Source organism: Hypanus sabinus, chromosome 11 (genome assembly GCF_030144855.1).
Source record: "Hypanus sabinus isolate sHypSab1 chromosome 11, sHypSab1.hap1, whole genome shotgun sequence".
In the NCBI taxonomy this organism is placed as follows: domain Eukaryota; kingdom Metazoa; phylum Chordata; class Chondrichthyes; order Myliobatiformes; family Dasyatidae; genus Hypanus; species Hypanus sabinus.
The window spans coordinates 54,647,154-54,670,007 of NC_082716.1; the positions used below are offsets into that span (position 1 = coordinate 54,647,154).

Consider the following 22,854-nt stretch of genomic DNA (forward strand, 5'->3'; position numbering starts at 1 on the left):
ATATTGATTTATGAAGGCCACTGTGTCAAAAGCTTTCTTTACGAACCTATTTACCTGTGATGCCACTTTCAATGAATTGTGTACCTGTATTCCCAGACTCCTTTGTTTTACCACACTCCTCAGTGCCCTACAGTCCTACTGAAGTTCAACACCTCGCACTTGTCTGGCATTAAGTTCCATCTGCTCATTTTTCCAGCTGATGCAGATCACTCTGCAAGCCATGATAGCCTTCCTCACTGTCCACTACACTCCCAATATTGGTGTTGTCCACAAAGTTGCTGATTCAGTGAACCACATTATCATCCAGGTCGTTGACATGGAGATCAACAGACCCAGCACCAATTCCCCTGGCATTCCGCTAGTCACAGGCCTCCAGTCAGAGGGGCAATCATCTACTACCACTCTCTCGCTTCTCCCACAAAGCTAAGCCTAATTTAATTTATAACCTGATCTTGAATGCCAAGTGACTGAACTTTCTTCACCAACATCCCATGTGGGATCTTGTCAAATGCCTTGACAACATGTAGACAACATTCACTGCCATGCCTTCATTTACATTCCTAGTAACTTCCTTGAAAAACTCTTATTAGATTGGTCAGACATGACCTAACCACGTAAAGCCATCCGGATTATCCTTAACCAGTTTATCTGTACAGATACTCAGAAATCTGGTCTCTTAGAATACCTTCCAATAACTTTCCCACGACTGATGTCAAACTCAACCGTCTATAATTTCCTGGTTTATGTTTAGAGCCTTTCTTATACAGTGGAACAACCTTGGCTATCCTCCGATCCCCTGATAACTCCCCTGCCTCTAAGGATGATTTAAATATCTCTGCTAAAGCACTTGCAATCTCTGCATTTGCCTACCATAAAGTTCGAGGGAACACCTTGTCAGGCCCTGGGGATTTAGACCCCCTGATTTGCCTCACAACAGCAAACACCTCCTCCTCTGTAGTCCGTACGGGACCCATGAAGTTGATGCTACTTTGCCTCACTTCTATAGACTGTCCAGTTCCTGAGTAAATACAGATGCAAAAAAATTATTGAAGATCCACCCCATCTCTTTTAGCACCACACATGGATTACCATTTTGACCTTAAAGAGGACCAATTTTGTTCCTTGCAATGCTTTTGCTCTTAACATATCTGTAGAAGCCCTTGGGATCCCCTTCACCTTGTTTGTTGCCTTTTAGCCCTCCTGAGCACCTCATTTGTTGCTACCTGCCTATACCTGCTATGTACCTCAATTTGTTTTCTTAATCAGAACCTTAATATCTCTTGAAAACCCAGGTTCCCTACACTTGTTGTCTTTACCTTTTACTCTGGCAGGCACATACAAGGTTTGTATATTTGATATTTCACTTCTAAAGGTGTTAAGGTCTGTTCCGTGAAGTCCGCGTTCCAGTTCACGGTCTGGTCCATGGACTCCAGATTCCAGGTCTTTTGGCTGTCCCTTGTTTCATTTGGGCTTAATCATTGGCACCTGATTCTTGTCTTGGGGCCGGGAATATAATTGGCCTTGGGTTCGAGTGTAGGTGCCGGTTTGTCTTGTTGGTACCCTATCCTCGCCTCTGGGGGGTAAGTCAGGCTGTCTTTGCCGTTACCCTGCGATTGGATCGTCCCTTCCATATCCCTGACTGTTACCCCAGCAGTAACTCCCGTCAGAACTCCCGGGCAGGACGGGCACCTGAGCAAGTGCAGTTGTACCCGATTCGGGTCCCTGTTCATTGTGGGCACATAGTGGCTTCGCTACCTGGAGCTGCACTGTGGATTCAGTCGTTTTCGTGACCAGCTGAGTTGACTGCCATTTGCGCCACTCTGAGCCAAAGGTATGAGTTCTGCCGTTTCCATGGCTAGCTGAGTTTTGCTGGTCCGGTTGCTGCTTCTCCGAGCCAAGACTCGAATGGACTGTGGTTGTTTTGTCATTCCGTGTACAAGTCCAGTCCAAGTCTCAGGCTTTGAGTCAAGTCCATTCCGTGTCCAAGGGTCCGAGGAGGTTCCAGTCCGTGTCCAAGGCTCCGAGGAGGTTCCAGTCCGTGTCCAAGGCTCAGAGGAGGTTCCAGTCCGTGTCCAAGGCTCAGAGGAGGTTCCAGTCCGTGTCCAAGGCTCCGAGGAGGTTCCAGTCCGTGTCCAAGGCTCAGAGGAGGTTCCAGTCCGTGTCCAAGGCTCCGAGGAGGTTCCAGTCCGTGTCCAAGGCTCAGAGGAGGTTCCAGTCTGTGTCCAAGGCTCCGAGGAGGTTCCAGTCGGTGTCCAAGGCTCAGAGGAGGTTCCAGTCTGTGTCCAAGGCTCAGAGGAGGTTCCAGTCCGTGTCCAAGGCTCCGAGGAGGTTCCAGTCCGTGTCCAAGGCTCAGAGGAGGTTCCAGTCTGTGTCCAAGGCTCCGAGGAGGTTCCAGTCGGTGTCCAAGGCTCAGAGGAGGTTCCAGTCTGTGTCCAAGGCTCAGAGGAGGTTCCAGTCCGTGTCCAAGGCTCCGAAGAGGTTCCAGTCCGTGTCCAGGACTCCGAGGGGGTTCCAGTCTGTGTCCAAGGCTCAGAGGAGGTTCCAGTCCGTGTCCAAGGCTCAGAGGAGGTTCCAGTCTGTGTCCAAGGCTCAGAGGAGGTTCCAGTCCGTGTCCAAGGCTCCGAAGAGGTTCCAGTCCGTGCCCAAGGCTCCGAGGAGGTTCCAGTCCATGTCCAAGGCTCCAAGGAGGTTCCAGTCCGTGTCCAGCTACGCTTCTCCCTGCTTCTGCTTTGCTGTCCCTCGACCAAGACCTAGTCTGAGCTGCATGTCCTCATCCTGCCCCCACGTCCAGTCCTCACCTAGATCCGGAGTCCAAGCCCAAGTCAGCGTCAAGACCCAGGTTCCAGGTCCCTGTCCAGTCTCTGGCTCGGAATCCTTGTCCAGATTCCTAGTTCCCTGTTCCTAGTTCCTTGTCCAGGTCCCTCTTTCCCAGTCTAGTCCTAGCCCAGGCCCTGTATCCTAGTCTTGTCTAGCATTGCTTCTCCCAAACTTCCCTTGCTTTCTGAAACACCAGGTCCCACTTTCCCTAGTACTTCAGTGTCTGTGTCTTGCATTTGGGTCTGTTCCCAACACCCACCTGATGACAGAAGTCCTCTCACTTACCAAGTGTACATTTGCCAGAAAACAGCTGGTTCCAGTTAGACTTGCCAGATCATTTCTGATACCATCAAAATTAGTCCTTTCTGTAATTTAGAATCTCAGTTCGCGGACCAGACCTATCATTTTCCATATTTATTTTGAAACTAATGCATTGTGATCACCATATGCACAGTGTTCCCCCACACGAACTTCTGTCACCTAATAGCAGATCAAGTTCTGCACACTCTCATGTTGGGACTTCTATGTACTGTACTTATAAAGGAAACTTTTCTGAATACATCTATCCCATCTAGTCCTTTTTCACCATGGGATTCCCAGGCAATATGTGGAAAGTTTAAAATTACCTACATAACAACATTCTATTTCTTGCAGCAGTCTGTGATCTCTTTACAAATTTGATCCTCTAAATCCCTCGGACTGTTGGATGGCCTGTCATGCAGCCCCATTAATATGGCCATATCTGTCTTATTTCTCAGTTCCACCCATAATGCTTCACTGGATAAGTTCTCCAGTCTGTCCTGATGGAACACTGCCATGGCATTTTTCCTGACTAGTAACGCCACCCCTCCTTTTTTAATCCCTCTTGCTCTGTCATGTCTAAAACAACGGAACCCCAGAATACTGAGCTCCCAGTACTGCCCCTCCTGCAACCAAGTCTCACTAATCATAATTGCAGGCATTTATCCATATGCATGCTTGATTTTTTGATTCCCGACTTTGTGGAGGCAGATACTGCTAAGGCCTCAGACAATCTCTCCACAAACTGTTGTGGCACTCTGGTTCCCATCCCCCTGCAACTCTAGTTTAAATGCCACCATGCAGCATTAACAATTAGTCCCACTAGGATATTAGTCCCCTTCCAGTTCAGGTACAAAATGACTCTTCTGTATAGGTTCCACCTTCCCTGGAGGAGAGCCTAATGATCCAAAAATCTTATGCCTTCCCTCCCTCACCAACTCCTTAGACATGAGTTAAACTTTATAATCTTCCTATTTCTGGTCGCACTAATACGTGGCATGGGTAGCAATCCTGAGATCTCAACCCTGGAGGTCCTGGCCTTTAACTTAACATCCCTGAACTCCTTGTGGAAAACCTTATCATTCTTCCTACCCATGTCATATCGCCATACCTTGCCTTTTCTCCTCCCTTCCTTTCTGAATCGTAGTCAGACTCGTGCCAGAGACCCAAATGCCGTCACTTTCCTCTGCTAGGTCATCCTTGCCCAATAATATCCAAAGTCATATTTCTGTTGTTGAGGGGATAGCTACAGGGGTACTTTGCACTGGTTGTTTAACCCCTATCCCCTTCCTGACTGTTACCCAGTTCTCTGTGTTCTGTATCTTGAGTGTAACTACCTTTCTCTATGTTTTATCTATCACACCCTCAGCCACTCGAATAATCCAGTTCCAGCTTCATCTCCTTAGCATGGAGCATTAGAAGCTGCAGCTAAATGCACTTCTCACAAGTGTAGTTGTCACATTCTGCAAGAGGAGCATTCCATTATCCTGCCTGTCATCTTTACTGCTCTAACTGAACAAATGTTAAGGGGGGGGGGGAGGGATAAAAACTCTTACCTACAGCTTTTTTGTTGCCTTCTCTACTGAAGCCTCTCTTTGCTAAAACCTCAAAGAGCTAAAGCCTCTAAAGCTCCATTCTAACTCTGTCCACTCCAATGATGGCCACTCCTCTTGTCCCTGCCTCACTTAATTTGTTCTTGCTTATCAATGCTCAAAGCTCCATTACTGCCACGAGTTGCTGCCTTTAGTACTCAATCAGCAAACCTGATCCTGAGTCAATTATGTCCTCTCAAGCTTTTGATCTCTCCAATGTTCCCCTTAAACATATCACCTTTCACCCTTAACCATGACTTCTAGGTGTAGAGGTCAGTGGAAAAAGCCTGCTTGCATTTGCCCTCTCTGTACCCCTTATCATTTTGGATACCTCGATCAAATCTCCCCTGAATCTTCTACATTCTAGAGAATAAAATGCTAACTTATTCAATCTTTCCTTGTAACTCAGGTTCTCCAGTCTCAGCAAAATCCTTATCAATATTTTTCTGTACTCTTTTAATCTCATTTCCTGTAGAGGGTGAAGAAAACTGCACACAATGCTGCAATTAGGCCTCACCAGCATCATATACAATTTCAACATAACATCCCAGCTCCTGTACTCAATACCTCAATCTATGAAGGCCAATATGCCAAAAGCTTTCTTTATGACCCTATCTACATGAGATGTCACTTTCAGTGGATTATGGACCTGTATTCCTAGATCCCTTTGTTCTACCATACTCCTCAGAGCTCTACTGTTCACTGTGTAAGACTTGCCCTGGTTGGTCCTCCCGAAGTGCAACACCTCACACTTGTCTGCATTAAATTCTGTCGGCCATCTTTCAGCCCAATTTTCCAGCTGGTCCAGATCCTGCTGCAAGCTTTGATAGACTTCCTCGCGGTTCCTTACACCTCCCAATCTTGGCATTATCCACAAATTTGCTGTTCCAGTTAAACATCATGCAAATCGTCAAAATAGATGACTATCAAAGCGGATCCAGCACCAATCCTTATGGCACGCCACTAATTACAGACCTCCAGTCAGAGAGGCAACTATCTACTACCACTCTCTGGCTTCCCTCAAAAGCCAATGTCTAATTCAATATATTACCTCATCCTGAAAGCCAAGTGACTGAACCTTCTTGACCAAGCTCCCATGCAGAACCTTATCAAATGCTTTGTTGAAGCCCATGCAGACTACATCCCCACCTTGCTATCATCAACATCCCTGGTAACTTCCACGAAAAACTATGTAAGATTCATCAAATGCAACCTATGAAACAAAGTCATGCTGACTATTGCTAATCAGTCTGTCTACCAAATACTTATATATCCAGTCCCTTAGAATACCTTCCAATAACTTTCCTACTACTGATATGAGGTTCACTGGCCTATAATTTCCTGTTTTATTTTTAGACCCTTTCTTAAACAGCTGAACAATATTGGCTATCCTCCAATTTTTCAGTACCTCACCTGTTAGAAAGGATGATATAAATTTCTCTACTAGGGCTCCTGCAATTACTGCAGTTGTCTCCCACAGGCTCCGAGGGAACATCCGGTCAGGCCCTAGGGACTTATCCACTCTAATTTGCCTCAAGACGGCAAACATCTCCTCCCCTATAATCTATACAGGGTCTATGATATTGCTGCTGCTTTGCTTCACTTCTGTAGACTCTGTGTCCATGTGTTGAGTAAATACGGATGAAAAAAAGTGTATTTAACATCTCTCTCATCTCTTTGGCTTCACACATAGATTACCATTCTGATCTTCCAGAGGACCAATTTTGCCCCTTGTGATCCTTTAGCTCTTAACATATCTGCAGAAGCCCTTAAGATTCTCATTCACCATGACTGTTAGAGTCAACTCATGCTTTCTTCCTCATAATTTCTTCCTGAAGTGTTCTCTTGCATTTTTTTGTACTCCTCAAGTACCTCATTTGTTTCTACCTGCCTACACTGCCATTGCACCTTTCTTTTTCTCTCAAAAACTCTCAAAAACCAAGGTTCCCTAAACCTGCTATCCTTGTCTTGTTCTGACAGACATATACAAGTTTTGTATTCTCAGAATTTCACTTTGAAGACCTCCCTCTTCCTTAATGATGATACCATCAAAATGGCCTTTCCCCAAGTTAGAATCTCAATCCAAGGACCAGACCTATCCTTTTCCATAATTATTTTGAAACTATGGCATTATGATTTCTAGATGCAAAGTGTTTCCCTACACAAACTTCTGTCACATTTTCTTGTTTCATTCTCTAATGGGAGATCAAAATTTGCACACTCTCTTGTTGGGTCTTCTATGTGCTGATAAAGGAAACTTTCTTGAAGACATTTGACAGTCTATCCCATATAGAATGTTTACAGTATAGGATGTGTAAAGTTTTTAAAAACTTCTGTTTCTTGCAAGTCTACGAGCTCTCTACAGATTTGTTCCTCTAAATCCTGCGACCTGTTGGGTGGTCCAAAATATAGCCTCTTTAATGTGGTCATGCCATTTTTATTCTTCAGTTCCACCCACAAAACCTCACTAGACAAGTTCTTCTGTGTGTCCTGACTGAGCACTGAGGTAACATTTTCCCTGACTAGTAACGCCACCCCCTCCTCCTTTAATCCCTCCCACTCTTATCTCCACAACCTCTCCACTATCTGTTCTGGCACTCTGATTCCCATTCCTCTACAACTCTAGTTTAACACCCTGCTCCCAATGCAGTACTAGCAACCACACCCTCTAGGATATTAGTGGTGTGCTTTGTTTCCAGGAAGTTTAATTTATCAAAATCATTCAATTCTGTTGTGTATTTTAATAATTATGAAAATATTTGTTGTACATTATAATCATTTAAAACAGACAACATCAGAGAAAGCTGAGCAACATTTCCAACTTACTGATTTAGATGAATCCACCAGTGTTTTCTTGAGTAAGCTTGTAATAATTTACATGTAACTCCCTGGGTCGCCTCAGGCTCGCTCAGCTCGTTCTCGTCTAGGGGGAGCAGCCTTCGGCCCCGCCAAACTGGGTAATCAGCTGGTGTGGATGCTGTGTGATGTCCCCTCCTCGCCCAAAAAAACAGACAGTACACCATATGCGATTAAATGAGTACAATTTATAAAGGTTACTATAACTAAGTGATTAATAACAATACAGTATATATGAAGAGAAAATTAAAGAAAAGGCGCCAAACTTATCAAAGTCCAAACCACTTCGTGCACAGCCGTTGGAGCTCAATTTCTGAAGTCTTCTGGCCACCGTTCGATCCCCTCCAAACTCCTCGACTCTCCAAACAGCTCAGGACCCTCTGAGTGGTCAACCAAGCACATCTAGCTTCATCCCCCTCCCCCCCGGAGAATCTCCCGGCCTCGGACCCCCCTTTGGGGTCCGATCCTCGCCCAGCTTAGAGCATTGCGTCCTTTCTCTCGACCCCCTCGCGCCGATCTGCCCAAAAGCCCATCAACAAAAGCTTACAGACTCAGAAGAAAGAACATTAGTCCCCATTTGGTTTACAAAGGAATACCATTCTCGTTATCAGTAAATTAGCATTCCTGCTAGTTAACAAAAGGAAACCCTTTCCCAACAATAACAAAGAAAAAAAAGAAACCCCCTTTACATACATATTTAAAATGTAGTGAATTATTGCAAGCCATGAACCTTGAAACAAATAAGATAATGGCCTCCTAGACAGGGATCTCAAAGCTCGTTCTGTGCTCTCTAGATTGCTACAGGTTATATAAGTGCATTGTATCTTTTTAGGAAGCCTTTCTGATATTTGAAAACATTAATTATTTATGCATTTCAACAGTTTAACTGTTATATGAGAGCACCTTTACTTAAGCCAAAGATTTATGGACCTAAGCATGATATGTATATAGAATTGATTTATTTATTCCCAGAAGTAACTTCAGCATTTTTATTGTTTGACTTAAACCCTTTCAGTAACTAAGCATTCTTCTTTCTGACCCAGTAACCAGAAGGCCGCTGTTGTTCCTGATGACGTATTTGATGCCGCTAATGGAACTCTCATTGCTACTGTGAACTTGAGTAAGAACTTGTTGACTGGAGTCCCTCCTAGGTGGGTCTAATATACCTACTGCCTGTGAGCCTTTTTTTGTTAGAAAGGTTTTTAAAAACCTGTGGCATAACCTGGGATCTCAGTAATTTATGGACATGAAGTACAGATCAATTGGTTTCAAAGGTAAGTGCAATGTTAGGATTCATTTAAGTAAACTGACCATAGCACTGTGCTACAGCTCGACGAAATTAGATGTTATACGAATCCTGAAGCAGTATTGATATTATGGTTAAGGACACCTCCTCCATACTCATACTAAAGTGGAAGTAAAAGATACAGTTGTAATGATTGATTGTAATGATGAAGAGGTACTGGTGTGACCGTACAGATAGCTAGGGTCTCAAATTGAAAGAAGAAGCACAACAATAATAATCTATTGAAATAATGCAAGCCTTGTCCAAATTGGAGTGGGTCAACAACACAAATGTGTGTCTCGGTGGTAACTGGTGTGGAATAATTGTTTTTCATTTAATGAGACAGACAAGGGGTAGGGTATCTGTAAGAGTAAAAACCCAAGTGGATGAGTAATGTGCAGATGAAACTGGGTGGGAAGCAGTTATGAGTCCTGATAACAAGGGAGGAAGGAATGAAAAAGCTGAACAAAGTTGGAGAGAACCTGGATGAATTGGTGGAAAAGAACACGGTTACTCAAGTGGAATATGAAAGTGTTGTTCTTCTAATTAGCATTTGGCCATGTTATGATTGAGAGTGTGGCAGAGAGGTAGAAATATTAGAGAGCACCAGTAAATATATATGGAACACTGGGATTTTTTTTTTATCTGAATGCACACAACATTCTCAACAAGACAAATACACCGAACACAAATAGAAAATGAATATATACATAATGACTTGGTAATACAAAAAATGTGGCTGGAAATTAAATATTCTAGCTACTTTTTGGAAGGATAAGCAAAAAGGTAAAGATGGTGTGGTTGGTCTTTTAGTAATGAATCAGTAGAATTGTAAGGAGTAAGCATATCAAGTTTAATAATCAGTTTGATTAGAGATAAAGTGCAAGGGAAAATTGTCACTGATGTTACTAGTCTGTGGGTTCCCTAACAGTAGAGCGGAGTATGAATCAGATAATAATGGATTGCGAGAAACTTTCTCTTCATGATGATTGGAGAAAACAAATTGGTAATAGTAGTATTGAGAAGTAGTGGTTTTGAGACAATTCTTTGAGACATGGTATATAATGACTGAATAATGTTTGAATAATGAGAAGGGATTAATTATCTCATAGTAAAGGACCCTCAGAGAGAGAGAGAGAGAGAGTGATTATAACAGGATAGCATTTGATAGTGATGAACTTAGGCTATACAGATGCCTTATATTTAAATAACGACAATTAAAATATATGAAGGCAGAGTTGGCTAAGCAGACTAGAAAAATTGATTAGTAAGTAGTGGCAGATATTTAAGGAGAGATGTTTTGAGTCTCAACAAAGATATATTCTTTTGAGAGAAAAGTATTAAAAGAAAATTAATCTATCGATAATTAATTAAAGAATGATATCAAATTGAAAATAAAATCAAACCAATGTTGGAAGGAATAATGGTAGTCATGAAGATTATGGAAAATTATAGAAATCAGCAAAAGATGACTTTTAAAAAATGGTTTAAAAAAGATAAACAGATTATGGGAGTAAGCTAGCAAGAATTGCAAAGCAAGAACAGAATGCTCAGTCCCCATCTTCTAGTCTACCAACCTTTGCAACTTCTGACAACCCCAGTAAGATTCCACTACCAAACTCTTATTTGACTTCCCTCTTGGCATTTCAGTGGGGTTCCTTATTTGATACTCCCTTCTCTGCTCTACTGTCTCAGTCTACTGCTCATTATCAGCTGGCAAGTTAAGGTGTATCGCCTGTCCTAAGACTTCTTCCCATCTACCATCCACGGATCCCAAATGTCCTTGTAGGTGAATCAGTGATTCACTTGTACTTAGAATCTTGTGTGCTACATACAGTGTTACAGCTTTGCATTAGAGAAACAAAACACGAATTAGGGATCACTTTGTGGAGTACCTGCATTCAGTTCACAGGAATGACTCTGAGGCTATAGTTTTAACTCACCAAACCCGCACCACTCAACTCTCCATCTGTGGCCCAACACAAGCTTAAGGAACAACTCCTCATCTTTTGTCTGAGCTCATTGCAGCCTACAAGACTCAACTTCGGATATCTGGCTTTTTCATACTGTTTGTAGTGACTGGCCATTTTTGACAGTCATCTCTCTCTTCTCTTTCATTTGTATATTCTAGTCTGTCAGAATATGTAGGCCAGAGTATACAACATTTCACTGACATTTTCAACACAATATACAGAAGAAGGAGCTTAAATGCGTCTTAACATCTCACTTTATCAAGATACCTAGACTAATGTCTCTGTGCTTTGATGGAGCTTCTTGGATCTGAAAAGTTAATTGTTTCTTTTTCTACAGATGTAGTCTGATTTGCTGAGTATTTTCAGATTTCTGTATTTGTAATTTTAAGACGTAAGACCTTAACACTTAGACCATAGGCAGAATTAGGCCATGCAGCCCGTTGAGTCTGCTACACCATTTCATCCTGGCTGATCCATTTTCTCTCTCAATTCCTTTCTCTTGCTTTCTTTCCTTAACCTTTCACGTACTAAGTTATCAAGAACCTATCAACCTCTGTCTAAAATGCACCCAATGACCTGGTCTTCACAGCCACCTGTGGGAACAAATTCCATAGATTCAGCACTCTGTGGCTAAAGATATTCCTCCTCACCTCCATTCTAAATAGACATTCCTCTGTTCTGAGACTGTCCTCTTGACCTAGACTCCTCCACACGTAGGAAACATCCTCTCCATCTACTCTATCTAGGCCTTTCAACATTTAATAGGTTTCAATGAAATCTCCCCTTATTCTTCTAAATTGCAGTGAACACAGGCCCAGAGCCATCAAATGCTTCTCATGTGCTTCTCATGAAATAAAAGTATAGACTATTTTCTAAACAGGGAGAGAGAACATACAAAAATCAGAAGTGCAAAGGGACTTGGGAGTCGTTGTGCAGGATTCTTTAAACGTTAACTTACAAGTTGAGTCAGTGGTGAGGAAGGGAAGTAAAATGTTAGCATTCATTTAGAGAGGACTAGAATATGAAAGCAAGGATGTAACACTGAGGCTTTATACTGGTGAGTATAGTGAGCAGTTCTGGGCCCCTTATTTAAGAAAGTGTATGCTGACATTGGAGAGGTTCAGAGAATCTAGTGATACTTGAAATATCATTACTAATGCCTCCACAATCTCTTCAGTACTTCTTTCAGAACCATGGGGTGTAGTCCATCTGGTCCAGGTGACTTATCTACTTTCAGACCTTTCAGCTTCCCAAGCACCTTCTCCATAGTAATAACAACTGTAATTACATCTGCCTTCTGACACTCTTGAACTTCCAGCACACTGCCGCTGTCTTTCACAGTGAAGACTTGTTCATCTGCCATTTCCTTGTCCCCCATTACTACCTCTCCAGTGTAATTTTCCAGAAGTCCGATATGTACTCTCACTCCTCTTTTACACTTTATACATCTGAAAAAAAAACTGGCTTTTTTAGCTGCCTTTTGTTGGTTTCCTGATCCTCTAATTTCCAAATAATTTTTGCTCTATGCGATGCCCACTCTTTTGCTTCTATGTTGTCTTTGACTTCTCTTGTTAGCCACAGTTGTGTTATCCTGCCTTTAGAATACCACTTCTTCTTTGGGGTGTATCTATCTTGCACCTTCCAAGTTGCTCCCAGAAGCTCTAGCCATTGCTGTAAAGTTGTCATGCTTGCTTGTTGTCCCCTTCCGATCAAATTTTATATTTGCCTTCATGATAAAAGAAAATCTGTGATGAACTATTGCAGTTACAAGGAAAAGGAACCAATAATAAATATGGGGAGGTAAGCTACAAGTTTGCCACAACTGATGACCTGCATCCTAAAATGCTAAGTGACTGCAGAGATACTATATGAGGTGGCTTTGGTCTGACAAAATTACCTTGATTTTGGAAGGGTTTAGTAGATTGCAAAACAACAAATAACTAGGAAAGAAGGGAGAGGGTGAGAAATTTTAGGGTAGTTAGCCTAACACACGTCATTAGGAAAATTCTGTGATTCAATAGACAATAGGTGCAGAAGTAGACCATTTGGCCCTTCGAGCCTGCACCGCCATTTTGAGATCATGGCTGATCATCTACTATCAATACCCGGTTCCTGCCTTGTCCCCATATCCCTAGATTCCCCTATCCATAAGATACCTATCTAGCTCCTTCTTGAAAGCATCCAGAGAATTGGCCTCCACTACCTTCCGAGGCAGTGCATTCCAGACCCCCACAATTCTCTGGGAGAAGAAGTTTTTCCTTAACTGACCTAAATGACCTACCCCTTATTCTCAAACTATGCCCTCTGGTACTGGACTCTCCCAGCATCTGGAACATATTTCCTGCCTCTATCTTGTCCAATCCGTTAATAATCTTATATGTTTCAATCAGATCCCCTCTCAATCTCCTTAATTCCGGCGTGTACAAGCCCAGTCTCCCTAACCTCTCTGCGTAAGACAGTCCAGACATTAATTAACCTCGTGAATCTATGCTGCACTTCCTCTACAGCCAAGATGTCCTTCCTTAACCCTGGAGACCAAAACTGTACACAATACTCCAGGTGTGGTCTCACCAGGGCCCTGTACAAATGCAAGAGGATTTCCTTGCTCTTGTACTCAATTCCCTTTGTAATAAAGGCCAACGTTCCATTAGCCTTCTTCACTGCCTGCTGCACTTGCTCATTCACCTTCGGTGACTGATGAACAAGGATTCCTAGATCTCTTTGTATTTCTCCCTTACCTAACTCTACACTGTTCAGATAACAATCTGCCTTCCTGTTCTTACTCCCAAAGTGGATAACCTCACACTTATTCACATTAAACGTCATCTGCCAAGTATCTGCCCACTCACCCAGCCTATCCAAGTCACCCTGAATTCTCCTAACATCCTCATCACATGTCACACTGCCACCCAGCTTAGTATCATCAGCAAATTTGCTGATGTTATTTTCAATGCCTTCATCCAAATCTTTGACGTAAATCGAAAACAGCTGTGGTCCCAATACCGATCCCTGTGGCACCCCACTAGTCACCACCTGCCATTCCGAAAAACACCCATTCACCGCTACCCTTTGCTTTCTATCTATGTCAATGTCTTCCCCCGATGCCCTGAGCTTTGATTTTACCCACCAATCTCCTATGTGGGACCTTATCAAATGCCTTCTGAAAATCGAGGTATACTACATCCACTGGATCTCCCCCATCTAACTTCCTGGTCACATCCTCGAAAAACTCCAACAGATTAGTCAAGCATGATTTACCCTTGGTAAATCCATGCTGGCTCGGCCCAATCCTAACACTGCTATCTAGATATGCCACTATTTCATCCTTAATAATGGACTCTAGCATCTTCCCCACCACCGATGTCAGGCTGACAGGTCGATAGTTCTCTATTTTCTCCCTCCCTCCTTTCTTAAAAAGTGGGATAACATTAGCCATTCTCCAATCCTCAGGAACTGATCCTGAATCTAAGGAACATTGGAAAATGATTACCAATGCATCTGCAATTTCCAGGGCCACCTCCTTTAGTACCCTAGGTTGCAGACCATCTGGACCTGGGGATTTGTCAGCCTTCAGTCCCATCGGTCTTCTCATCACCGTTTCCTTCCTAATATTAATGTTTCATTTCCTCTGTTACCCTATGTCCTTGGCCCATCCATACATCTGGGAGATTGCTTGTGTCTTCCTTAGTGAAAACAGATCTAAAGTACTCATTAAATTCTTCTGCCATTTCTCTGTTTCCCATAACAATTTCACCCAATTCATTCTTCAAGGGCCCAACATTGTTCTTAACTATCTTCTTTCTCTTCACATACTTAAAAAAAGCTTTTGCTATCTTCCTTTATATTCCTGGCTAGTTTGCGTTCGTACCTCATTTTTTCTCCCCGTATTGTCTTTTTAGTTAAGTTCTGTTGTTCCTTAAAAACTTCCCAATCACCTGTCCTCCCACTCACCTTAGCTCTGTCATACTTCCTTTTTTTAATGCTATGCAATCTCTGACTTCCTTTGTCAACCACTGTGGCCCCTTTCCCCCCTTTGAATTCTTCCTTCTCTGGGGGATGAACTGATTTTGCACCTTGTGCATTATTCCCAAGAATACCTGCCATTGCTGTTCCACTGTCTTTTCTGCTAGGCTATCTGTCCAGTCAACTTTGGCCAGCTCCTCCCTCATGGCTCCATAGTTTCCCCTGTTCAACTGCAACACTGACACCTCCGAGCTGCCCTTATCCTTCTCAAATTGCAGATAAAAACTTATCATATTATGATCAGTACCTCCTAATGGCTCCCTTACGGCAAGATCGCTTATCAAATCCTGTTCATTACATAACACTAAATCCAGAATAGTCTTGTCCCTGGTCAGCTCTCGTACAAGCTGTTCCAAGAATGCATCCCGTAGACACTCTACAAACTCCCTATCCTGTGGTCCAGCACCAACCTGATTCTCCCAGTTCACCTGCATTTTGAAATCCCCCATAACTACTGCGACATTACCTTTGCCACACGCCAATGTTAACTCCCTATTCAACTTGCACCCAATATCCATGCTACTGTTTGGTGGCCTGTAGACAACACCCATTTGGGTCCTTTTGCCCTTACTGTTCCCCAATTCTATCCACACAGACTCTACTTCTCCTGACCCTATGTGCCCCCCCTTGCAAAGGACTGAAACTCATTCCTCACCAACAGGGCCACCCCACCCCCTCTGCCCACATTTCTGTCCCTACGATAGCACCCTTGAACATTCATTTCCCAGATCTGATCTCCCTGCAGCCATGTCTCCGTTATCCCAACAACATCATAGTTACCCATCCGCACCTGGGCTTCAAACTCATCTGCCTTATTTCTGACACTTCATGCATTCAGATATAGAATTTTTAGCCCATTTCTCCTCTCTCTGTTTGAATCGCTGCCTATTGTGCTTAACCCAGCTCCCCGAACTCCCATTGGGCTATACGCCCCTAGAATTTTGTTGTCCTTCCTAAATTTACTTATTCTTTCAACACATTTAACTCCATGTTCTGTCAGACCTTCCCTCTGTGCATGTGTCCTCCTTATCACTTGTTCCGCCTCACCTTTCTCTACTACACACTTAATATTCCGGAACCGTGTAGTCCCCACCTGCCCTTTATTCTTCCTCTCGCTATCCTCTCTCACATTCTTGATCCCCGCCCCCTGCAAATTTAGGTTAAACCCCCCCCCCCCCCCAGAAGAACTAGCAAACTTCCCTGCAAGAATGTTAGTACCACTCCAGTTCAGGTGTAAATTGTCCCTTCAGAACAGATCCCACCTTCCCTGGATTCATTGTTATGCAGGTAGCACCAGAACAATTCAAAGCTCAGGTTGACCCTGCTGAATTGTGTATTGAAAATGAAATTGTGTTGGACAGATTTATTATTAGGAATATAATGAGCCATGTAGATAAAGGGGAGCCAATTGATGTATTTGGACTTCGAGAAAGCTTTTGATATGGTGCCAAGTAAAAGCTTACAAGATATTGCTTGTGACAGTGGGATAATTTATTGGCCTGGTCAGGAGAATGGCTCGCTATTAAAGTCAGTGTTTAGGATAAATGGAACATTTTTAGGTTGGTAAGCTTTTACCGAGTGGCTTGAGGATCGGTTCTGGGGTCTCAACCATTTATAATTTTTATTAATGACTTGGATAAAGGGGCCAAGGGTACTTTGGAAGCATTTTCTGGCATCACAAAGATTTAAGTGAACAATGAAAAAGCTAATTAATGATTTAAATGAATAAAATGGAAAATTGAGTAAATTTGCATAAGATACAAAAGATGGGAAAGCTGGTTGTGAGGAAAGAGTTTGCAAAGAAATCGATTGTTTGAATGGTGGGACATTTTCTTTAGATGGACTTTCATGTGGGAGGTGAGAACATTATAATTCTGGTAGGAAGAATAAAGCAGAATGTTTACATAGGGAGACTGCAGAACAATGCAGCCAAGAGGGTTCAAAGCTTCCTTGTATGTGACATATAAATTAGTTTTTAATGAAAGCAAATGATTAAGATAGCTAACAGAATATTTAATTTACTGCAAAGATGATGGAATATGAAAATAGGGAAGTTTTGATATAGCTGTGCATGGCACTGATCATGCACACCAAAAGTGCTGCATTCAGTTTGGTTTCAAGTTCAAGTTTAATTGCCATTCAACCGTACATGAATACAGCCAAGTGAAACAGAGTTCCTCCAGGACCAAGGTGCAAAAAAACAGCCATACACAGTACAAGCCGCATATAGCACATATAAGGTAACAGTAAATGTAGAGCCACACAAAAAAAAATACAGCCCAGGTCCCTGAGTCCATGAATGTTGTTGGCAAGAGCAAGCCTGCAGTAATCTGCAGACAAATGCAATTCAGCTCGTCTTTCACCGAGTGAACACCGGAGGGCAGCACTGATGCCAGCATGGATGCAGAGCCACACCGCCTTCAGACACAGACTCTGATGCCTCTCTGCTGGGTGGATGCAAATGTGTGACACCGTGGCGCAGTCCACGTTACAACCGAGGCCACGCCGCTCCCTCACTGTCGGTCTTGCCAGTGAATCGGACTTGCAGCATTCCACATTACCAGTGTCCAACAGGGTCTTGCAATGGTAAGAAAAACAACTAAGACAATCACTCGCTGTTGGACTGCACACCGCCTTCATACACTGACTCAGGTAGCAGGTAGCAGCACGGTCCGCACCAACTGCAGCTTCTCCGTCAACAAGCAACTCACTGATGGGGTAGACCTGAATGTCCAGCAGTGTCTTGAGATCATAAAAAGATATTTTAAAAAGATAATAAAAATCTGTGGTTGGCCCCGTAGAGACCACTGGGTCCAAGGGCATTGCCATCTTACCGGAAGATGGCAGCGGTGTGTTCTTTATTTAAGGAGATAGTTTAGAGATCTTGGTTTTAAGAAGTTTAATAGCATAGATGCTGAGAGGGTGTTTCCTCTTGTGGATTATCTTAGAACTTGAGGTAGTTTTAGAATACTTAAGCTGGAGGTGATTAATTTTTTTTCTTCCAGAGTGTGCTGAATCTTTGGAATTCTCCAGCCTAGAGAACTGTGGAAACTTGATAAGGGTGGCACGGCGTACTCGAGGCTGGAAATTAAAAGGTCTTTCATCTACGGGGAATCAAGGGTAAAGGGGAACATGCAGGAAAGTGAGGCTGAGACCAAAATCAGTTCAGACATAGCCTTATTGAATGATCAATGGGCCAGATGACTTGCACTTTCTTATGTACACTTTTTAAAGGGAAAGAAGAGGGAAAAAGTTTTAATAAAGTTGTTCAAACATGCATAAAATGCTGGACGAATTCAGGAGGCCAAGCAGCATCTATGGGGGAAAAAGTACAGTTGATGTTTTGGGTCGAAATCTTTCGTCTCACTGAAGGGTTTCAGCTCAAAACACCAACTGTACTTTTGCGGAAGAGTTTCAGCGTAAAACGTCAACTATAATTTTTTCCATAGATGCTGCCTGGCCTGCTGAGTTCCTCCAGCATTTTGTGTGTGTTACTCGGATTTCCAGCATCTGCAGATTATTTTTTGTTGATGATATGGTACCTGCAGATTTTCTCTTGTTTGTAAAGTTGTTTCTGAGGTTTGAGGTCACATGCAGGTTAATCTGAAAGATTAAAAATGATTGGCCTAATATAAAAGTTAGCAATCCCACTGAAATGACATCATCATTAAATCTCTTTTAAGCTGTTGCTTTTGTAACAACTAATGAACATCTGGAATAGAAACAGGAGTAAGCCCTGCAGCCACTGGTGCTTATCTTTACCACTTTCCGGCATGATGTGGTCATTCACAAAATGTTCAATGAACTCAGGAGGTCAGGCAGTATCTATGGAGAGGAATAACAGTTGACATTTTGGACCAAGATGATGAGTTTTGGCCCAAAATGTCAACTGTTCATTCCTCTCTGTAGATGTTGCCTGACCTCTGAGTTCATCTAGTATTTTGTGTATGTTACTCTGGATTTTCAGCATCTGCAGAATCTCTTGTGGTAACATGGTCACTATTTTTAAAGTTAGGATCAACAGTAATTCCGGAAACCAGTGTTATCTTTAAACACAGTGATGGCAGAATGCTCTGCATCAATTTAATTTTAATTTCTATTTTCCAAAGCCATAGTTATTGTTGAAAATGTGTACAAATAGTTGGGTTTCCGTTTTAATAAAAATAAAGGATATTTCTTATCAGTTGCTTTAATAGTACTGTAAAGGAAAGTGCATAAATCGTTGGGTCAAAACATTGGGCATATATCTGTGGTTTATCTGTGTATTTGGTGGGTGAGAATGATTTTAAAAATTAGGTTCCATTCATTAGAACAAAAATTAAGTTAGAATGTTTAACTAGTGTTATATGATAAAGACGCCAAGATGATGCCAATAACATTAGTATTTTTCTACAGGATTGCAGAGCTTAAAGCCACAGTGACCGATGTAAATCTTGGTTTCAACAAGCTTGTTTCCATTTCTTTGGAGCTTTGCACACTGGAGCACTTGGTACATCTGGATCTTAGGTAGGTTAGGTTCTTGTACATTTTTATTGCTATTTCATTTGTGACTTGTAGAGCTATGTAGATCCATCCATCATTTGCACAGAAAATTAACTTTCTGTACTTTTGCTGAATAATGATGCTGAAATTCCACGTGCTACCACATTATCACAAGATGACTCTACTTCAGATGTGCAATTGAAATTCATTAGAAGTGAATCCCAAGTTTAAATTCCTTAAGGCAGAATATAGAATTTTGCCTAATCTCAGTCATAGCATGATTCCAACCATACCTTGGGAAATCTCTGTATTTTAGTATTAATTTGTAACTGACTAAAAAAATTTTTAAGTAGCTGTAAATGGATTATAATAAAATACTTTTGGATGGATAAAAATGTTAAAGGCAAAATTTTGATGTCTCATCTGAGAACACATTGCATAACCTTAAGTCTTTATTGCATTTAAAACCAGTTTAGTTTATAAATTTCTCAAGTGGCATGATTTCACAATTGGTTTATTCTGTACCTAAAGGTTTATTTTTTATATATAAATTGTCTGCAGTCCACTTTTATGGATTGATATTTGTATATGGTTTTCTCTCTGTCAAGTTATCAGACTAATCATGTCTTAACTTATGGTTTTAAAAGACAAACTGACTGACTGAGACTTTAAGTGGAATTTTAAGGACTTGATTAGTTAAATGTGAAAGTGAAACTTCTGTTGTGTTACTTTTGCATTCTTATGATAGCTTCCTGCCATTGCCTTATTGTCATTTTTTTCCCTTAATTCTGAAGAAATAACATTTTGACTTCATTACCGATGGAAATGAAAAAGCTACAACAATTACAAACTGTAATCCTTTCATTTAACAGGTCAGTATTTTGCTTCATTTACAATATTAATGTAGTATTCAAATTTTGTTCTTTAGATAATAGATTATCTTCCATTTGTTGGAGCTGGGTTTAAATTTGTTTCTGCATGCAATTTCGAAATTTGTTTCTATCTGTTCTGAGAAAATCAGTATAAACAGAGCTTCCTTACACAAGAGTATTTTAGTGTTCAAAATCAAGATTATCTACAGTACTTTGCCTACATGCAGGTGAAATATTTGCATTCTTAAATTGGGGAAAGGGCCCAAGTAACTTCACAGGAGTCAAATATCAGTTAAGAAAGATAATGGGACAGGTAACCAAAAGCTTAGTTAAAACATGGTTTAAATGGTGTGGTTGTAAGGAAGAAAGGTGGTGACAAAATATTGAGGGGGATTCCATAGTATGATATGTGTAGAAAGTGGATTAGATTGTCTCTGTTGTTAGATATAACAATTTAATACCCATTATGTTCAGGAGTGATGTTGAATTGCATGAGGTCAAGCTATGTTAAGCTTGTCCGTGTGGTGAAATTTATGTCGGTTTTCCTCATCTGATTCACTTTCTCTTCTCTTCCATCTTACCAACACCCCCCACCAACCAATTGAACATAGATAGCAATATTATTGTAAATTGTTATTTTACCCTTGGTATGTGCTCAACCAGTTTGAGCAACTGGTGAATGGTGAATTATTGGGTAACAATTTTTTTTCTCGGATTTAGTTTTTAAATTTTCACTTCACTTTCTATACTTAGGTTTAAAGAATTCCCTGATGTGCTATACAGTATTCCAGCACTGGAAACTATACTGATCAGCAACAATCAGGTTGGGGCAATTAATTCTAGCCAGTTGCTGCAACTTGACAAACTATCTACACTGGATATGCAAAACAATGACCTAATGCATGTCCCACCAGAATTGGGGAAATGCAGAAACCTAAGGTAAATATTTAAAATTCACAGTAAAAGTGCTTTTCATTTTTTGATAGATTATGGTCCTGGTAATCTATTTTTCGGGTAGATGGAGCTCGTCAGTTTAGGAAGGCAGTCCATCTAAGAGAGGGATTTCAAACCTCCGCTGCCTTGCTGCCATACCCAGTCATGGGAAGGGCTAAGGGAGTAAACCCTGAGGACAAATCTGGAGCTGGAGTCCCTAAGGCAGTCCAACGTTGCCTTCAACCTCGTTCTGACAACTCCTATGACAACACTGGTGCCAAGCTGTATCGGCCCTTGCCCTTCCTTTGGACAATATTGGTGTCATGGACAGGGGAGACTTGCAGCATGGGCAACTGCCAGACACTCGAGCAGACTTTCCAGGTGCAGATCCATGGTCTCACGAGACTACCGGATGCCACCACTAATCTGTTTTTTAGAACAGCCATCAGTTTATTCTATACCAGTTGGGCACTGCTGTTTGAAAAGTTTTAATGATCACTACTTTGGAAGTATGCTCCACTTGATTGTCACCAAGTCAAGAATGTGTATGCCTTGAGCTGGTGATGCTGTGGTTGTTTCTGTGCTCAGTGATAAAGATCACTTGATGAAGAGGCACAGGTGCATCCTGTGTCTACAGAACACTGATGATGGACCTTGACTTTGAGACTAGCTGTCATTAAAAAACAAAAATTGCATGGTTAATTACACAAACTTGCATTGTAAAATGTTATGTTTTTCAACTTGGAGATCAAATTAAAATGCAGTTAAGGTGTTATTTATATACTGTTAAGAACACTAATTTTAAACTGCCAATATTTTTTAACCAGCCAGGCAAGCAAATCTATGACTTAATCTAATTAAAGGAGAAATATAAATGCAAAATAGAAGAAACAGGTCGAACATTGGAAGAATGCTATTTTACTTTTGTATACAGTAAATGTCGGGAATTTACTTGTGAAAAATAAATGTAGGATTAGTATAAGAACATAGTCACTGGGATTGAGAGTTATGAATCTGAATATTGACATAGTGTACAGCTTCAGTCACTAATCAATGTATAAACTGGTTTGTGGTGGGCTTTTGCCTTTGACTTCAATTGCCAGTAGAGATCCAGCATATTGATTCTGGAAGATAAATATGATTGCTAATCTATTATGTTTGATTGAACATTTGAGTTGATCTAGATTCTGGTTCTATGCTGCGTTTTTCTTGTTAAGTATTCATTTGGATGAAAGTTAATTTAAACCTTCAGTTAATTTTTCTTTTGGATTTCCTTATGGGCCCCTGTGACAGTAAAAAGGGGTATATTATATTGGATAATAAACACAGATCTGTTTGAGATGTTTATATTTATCTGTCAACAAGTGTCATACTCTGTTTTGTTTTTAGAACTCTGCTACTTGAAGGAAATCCATTTCGTAATCCGAGGGCAGCTATTTTAGCAAGAGGAACAAATGCAGTCTTGGAATATCTTAGGAGTCGCATTCCTACATAAATCTGTGTCTTAGAGAATAAGATTTTTCTCAAGGTGTTCGATTATGGGTTCTGTTGATAAAGTTGGCTTAATGCTATAGCTTAATATTTTCTGTGATTTATTTGAATAAGTTTTATTATATTTTACTTGTTTCAGAGGCTTCTTGTATCTTTGATTATTTCAATTTATATTTATATTGTACTGGGTTGGAATTCTTTGAAATGCATTAAAGCTTACTTAGCTTGGA

General features: G+C 41.4%; 1 protein-coding gene across 1 annotated transcript in view; it reads left to right on the forward strand.

Annotated features, from left to right (window-relative positions):
* Positions 1-22,854, forward strand: part of lrrc40 (leucine rich repeat containing 40) — an 82,551-nt gene extending 59,697 nt beyond the window's left edge. Inside the window, exons 11-15 of the mRNA XM_059984355.1 lie at positions 8,609-8,716; positions 19,242-19,352; positions 20,123-20,200; positions 20,954-21,139; positions 22,523-22,854. Of these exons, the coding sequence (XP_059840338.1) occupies positions 8,609-8,716; positions 19,242-19,352; positions 20,123-20,200; positions 20,954-21,139; positions 22,523-22,628 (589 nt within the window). The 3' untranslated portion in view covers positions 22,629-22,854. The remainder of the gene's footprint in view (positions 1-8,608; positions 8,717-19,241; positions 19,353-20,122; positions 20,201-20,953; positions 21,140-22,522) is intronic.